This window comes from Chanos chanos, chromosome 16, assembly GCF_902362185.1.
Source record: "Chanos chanos chromosome 16, fChaCha1.1, whole genome shotgun sequence".
Taxonomy (NCBI): Eukaryota; Metazoa; Chordata; class Actinopteri; order Gonorynchiformes; family Chanidae; genus Chanos; species Chanos chanos.
In genome coordinates this window covers 3,720,317-3,725,316 of record NC_044510.1, presented here as the reverse complement: position 1 = coordinate 3,725,316, position 5,000 = coordinate 3,720,317, and the positions used below count along the sequence as shown (strand labels likewise).

At 44.8% G+C, this 5,000-nt stretch overlaps 1 protein-coding gene across 9 annotated transcripts in view; it reads left to right on the top strand.

Moving 5' to 3' along the window:
- LOC115829321 (transcription factor COE1-A-like) overlaps nucleotides 1-5,000 on the top strand; it is a 124,917-nt gene that overhangs the window by 77,572 nt on the left and 42,345 nt on the right. For all 9 annotated transcript variants that reach the window (XM_030793396.1, XM_030793397.1, XM_030793395.1 and 6 more), the window contains one exon: nucleotides 2,472-2,553. In XM_030793396.1, coding sequence (XP_030649256.1) covers nucleotides 2,472-2,553 — 82 coding nt within the window. The remainder of the gene's footprint in view (nucleotides 1-2,471; nucleotides 2,554-5,000) is intronic.

Below are 5,000 nucleotides of genomic sequence, written 5' to 3'. Positions count from 1 at the left end.
GTGTGTGTGTGTGTGTGTGTGTGTGGTCACTGTTGTTACTGCCTTGTAATGGAGCTTGTCAGGGGCCAAATAGGGTCAACTGTGTGCCAAGCTGTAGATATTAGCCACAGACACACACACACACACACACACACACACACACTGTCGTTTTGTGGGCTTTTGTATTGGGATTTTCTAGTGAGTGAGAAAGCGTCCAGCGACACCAGGGTTACAGCTCTTTTCTCTGACTCTCCCAGGAAGACAGACAGAAAGCCAGACAGACAGACAGACAGACAGGCAGGCAGATAAACAGTGACACCACAGTTATGCCTGAGAAGGAGAGAGAGAGACAGAGAGAGAGGGGGGGGGGGCAGAGGAACATGGGACAGCAGTTGAACAGGGGAGAGATTAACTGGTTATTGATATTATGGCTGTGTGTGTCCACTTTGTGTGTGTGTGTGTGTGTGTCTGTGTGTGTGTGTGTGTGTGTGTGTGTCTGTGTGTGTGTTTAGTCTGCTGTTATCAGTAAGCCCTTTAACAGATTCATCACACAGATTAACATTCAAGCCCCACATGCTACTGTTTACTGTTTTACTGAGAGACAGTAACCAGAATCAGTGTGTGCATAATCAGAATCAGTGTGTGCATAACCATAATCAGTGTGTGCATAACCAGAGTCAGTGTGTACATAACCAGAATCAGTGTGTGCATAACCAGAATCAGTGTGTACATAACCAGAGTCAGTGTGTACATAACCAGAGTCAGTGTGTGCGTAACCAGAATCAGTGTGCGCGTAACTCTTCTGAAACACAGCCCTAGCCATTCCTGTTGTCTTGTTTCCTCTGTGCAGAAGCTGCACTTTAAACACGTCAGCCGTCAGTCCATCATAAATAAAGCAGAGAACAGACAGTGTGTGAAGAAAGGGTTTTGGATGAAGACAGTGGCTAGTTTGATGCTCTGTTCTGTTTTGAGAGCTTTGAATCTTTGTGCTTCGATGTCATTGGCTGGTGGACGGACAGAAACAGCTGCAGCTTGGACAGTAGACAAGACAAACGCAGACAACAGCTCAATTCTCTCTCTTTCTTTTTTTATCTGGAGCTAATGCTGTTAGCTTTATGAGGAGTGTGTGAGCACAGGGAGTCAGGGCCGTGGCAAACTGGCGGTTTTCTGTTTGGGTGTGTGTGCTACCAGTGATTTAATCTGTCATATCTAGTGACGGAAACACATGATGACACCTTTAAAGCCATATCGTATTACTCCTGAGGTGGAACTTCTATTTGATATAGAACATTTAGTCTTGAAAGAGAGAGAGAGAGAGAACAATAGATAGATAGATACACAGATAGATAGATACCTTGGGAGGAAAGATAGAAACAGAGAGAAAAAAACAGAGAGAGAGAGAGAGAGTAAGACAGAGGGAAGGAGAAACAGAGAGAGAGAGAAAAACAGAGGGAAGGAGAAACAGAGAGAGAGAGAGAGAGAAACAGAGGGAAGGAGAAACAGAGAGAGAGAGAGAGAGAAAAACAGAGGGAAGGAGACACAGAGAGAGAGAGAGAGAGAAAAACAGAGGGAAGGAGAAACAGAGAGAGAGACAGAGAGAGAAAAAACAGAGGGAAGGAGAAACAGAGAGAGAGAGAAGCGGGGTCATGGTCAGGTTGCTGATGCCATGCCAGCCTTACCAGCTGGGAGAGTGGGTATTTTGGCTTTAATGCCCATCTGTGTGTCACAGCGTTTGTGTTCAGACACACACACACGTATGTTTCTGTTTCTCTCAGTGTGTGTGTGTGTGTGTGTGTGTGTGTGTGTGTGTTAGTATTCTAGAGTTTAATTGTGTGTCCATAATTATGTGTGAAAGGGAAGCTGCAGGCATTTGAGTATGTTTAAAACTGTGCGTTATGATAAAATGTGTGTGTGTCTGTGTCTGTATGTGTGTATGAGAGAGAGTGTGTGTGTGTGATCACAACAGTAGTCCTATCCAACTGTACCTCTCTCTCTCTCTCTCTCTCTGTCTCTGTGAGTGTGTGTGTGTGTGTGTGTGTGTGTGTGTGTGTGTGTATGTGTGTGTGAGAGACATGGCCTCATAAGTCCTTGGTTCAGTGGGTTGTCAAAACCTTCTCTCCCCTGCTGCAGATGGACACACTGCATATCTCAGTACACAACCTGTCGCTATGGCTGTGTGTGTGTGTGTGTGTTTGTGTGTGTTAATATCTGTGTGTGTGGGTATGTCCTCAGGAAACTCGAGTGAATAGGCTGTTTAGGGGGCTTAGTTACTCAACACATTTGCCTGTACTGATCGTATGTATCACTTCTGCTGTCTTTATAATTTCATAAGTGCATCGTATGTATTAATGAGAAAGCTTCGTTTTGCCTGTTAGAGCTCTAATTTCAAAATGAAGATGACTGTCACCCCTATGGCTGTGTTTGTCTGGGGTGTCGTCTGTCTCTGTCTGTTATGTCTGACTAAAAACATCACTCTTCTGTTGTTTTTCCAGGTTCTTTCTCAAGTTCTTCCTGAAATGCAACCAGAACTGTCTAAAAAATGCAGGGAATCCCAGAGACATGCGCCGCTTCCAGGTACCTGTCTGTCTATCTATCTATCTCTCTCTCTCTCTCTCTCTCTCTCTCTATCTATCTATCTATCTATCTATCTATCTATCTATCTATCTGTCTGTCTGTCTGTCTGTCTGTCTGTCTGTCTGTCTGTCTGTTTGTCCATCTACCTGTTTTTTCTGTCTGTCTGTGTGTCTAGCTATCTCTCAATCTGCCCAGGTATTTGTCTAATGTACAGGTATGTCAAATTTATATTGTATGATAAAATACCAGATGTTACGCCACTCTGTCACAGTGTAGGTTAAGCATATTGTAAACAATACAGCTCACTGGCCCAGCTATTGTTAACTGTGTTAGTGACTGTGTTAAAAAGCATTCAGGTCTATTCCAAACCAGTTTGCAGAGTCGTGCTCTCAGGGTGGTCCCAGCTCTGGATCATCTGAGGGTTTCTCTCTCACTCTGTGTCTTGTTGAACACTTGGCTGTGACTTGTCCCGTGGCAAACATGAAAAGGAGATTTCAACCCAGTTAGTGGTCATGTGTACAGGCCCTATTTCCCAGCATGCAACTCTGTGGTCTCACAGTGTGACACAGTTAATGAGTCATAGAAACACACACACATACACACACACACACTCATGCACGCACACAGGCAAAGTGTGAATAAACCATCAATGTGAGAAGAAAACATGACGCCAACATACAAACACACAAATGCAGGCTGGTGTTCACAGAGTTGGCCTGCGGAATCTCAGAGACTTCTGTCTCTTTCTTTTTCCCTTTCTTTTTCTCTCTCTCCCTCTCTCTCCCGCTCTCTGTCTCTCTCTTCCACACTGTCAGTTGCGGTCCACTGGTGACTGGGTGATCAGAGCTGGTACACGGACGATGGTGCTTGTTAGTCTCTGGACTTTCCTCTCTCTCTCTCTCTCTCTCTCTCTCCTTTCTGTACTTTAATTGGTTCCTTACAGGCCCTCTGTAAACATCAGCTCTCTCTCTCTCTCTCTCTCTCTCTCTCTCTCTCTCTCTCTCTCTCTCTTACACACACAGTGACAGGAAAGTCCTCTCCCCTCCTCCTCTGTCTGGTCCCTCATCTCTTTTCTCTGCTCCCTCTTTAGTCATCCCTCTCTTCTTCTCTCCCTCCTCACACAGCTCTGTTTTGCCATCCCTCTATCTCTCCACCTGTTTATCAATCCGGTCTGTTTTTAACTCCACGAGCTATTTTGATATGACTGGTCATTGTGTTTCTAACTGGATAAATTTACTGCAGTGGGAATATTCATTGTGTTTCTAACTGGGCAACGTGTATAATACATAAACCAGATTTTGTCAGATTTTATTGATGAATGAAGTAGTTCTCCTATTCATAGGACATACATTTTGAATCTCCTTGTGTCTGGGCTGAAGAAGTTTATATGTGTGTGTGTGTGTGTGTGTGTTAATGTTAAGTGTTTCGTTCTCTCTCTCTCAGTTCCAGCTGTTTTACCTCTGTGCTGGTCAAGTCTGCACTGTCCAAGCAGCCAACTGGATACTGAGTGTAACTGAGAACAGAACTTATATCTCAAAGCATGCAGGAGTGTGAGAGAAACAGAGAGAGGGAGAGACAGACAGACAGAGAGAGAGGGAGAGAGAGAGAGATAGAATGTGTCGTCATTCTAAACATTTATTCTGTAGTTTAAACAACACAACACAGAACATGGTCTATGGGTCCATTTATTTATAGACGTAAGTGTGAAAACACGATCCAAAATGTGTGTGCGTGTGTGCATGTGTGTGTGCATGTGTGTGTGTACGTGCATATGCATGTAGGCACATGTCATACACACCAGCACACACACACACACACACTTACACACTCTTACCTCACACACAATAGAATAAATGTGTAAGTGTGTCTGCCCCTCTGAGATTCACCAAGCCCTTTCTTTTTTTTTTCTTTTTTTTTTTTCCGGAAAATGCTGGGGCCTCTTGAAGCTTTGTAGCAATTTAAATAAGAGGCTCTTGAAGGTACCAGGGGAGTCCCTGAGCGAAAGGAGCCGCGCCTGCTCCTGCTCCTACTCCTGCTCCTTCTGCTGCTCCTGCCTGTAACAGCGTTTACACAGCCAACTCCAAACCCATTAGTCTTCCTCTATTGTTTCTGGGCACTCAAGGGCCCCCAAGCTTTTATACTGAATTAATCTGTTCAGACGTCTATCAAACCACCCGCTCCTGCCCAACAGGGGATTGGTAGACGGGCTGAAGTGCTTTGATAAAGTGTGCGCACGTGTGTGTGTGTGTGTGTGTGTGTGTGTTAATTAGCAGACACAATAGAGAGGGTTAGAGGCTTGAGTGGAACAGTCACGGGCTCCTTTTCAGGAGAGGCCAGACGATCAACACGTACATTTCGGTTTTTCGTCCCAAGGAGCGAATACGCGGCATGTTCCGCACGCAGAACAACAGGTTTGTGATTTGTGGGAAAAATTTCGGAATCCCACA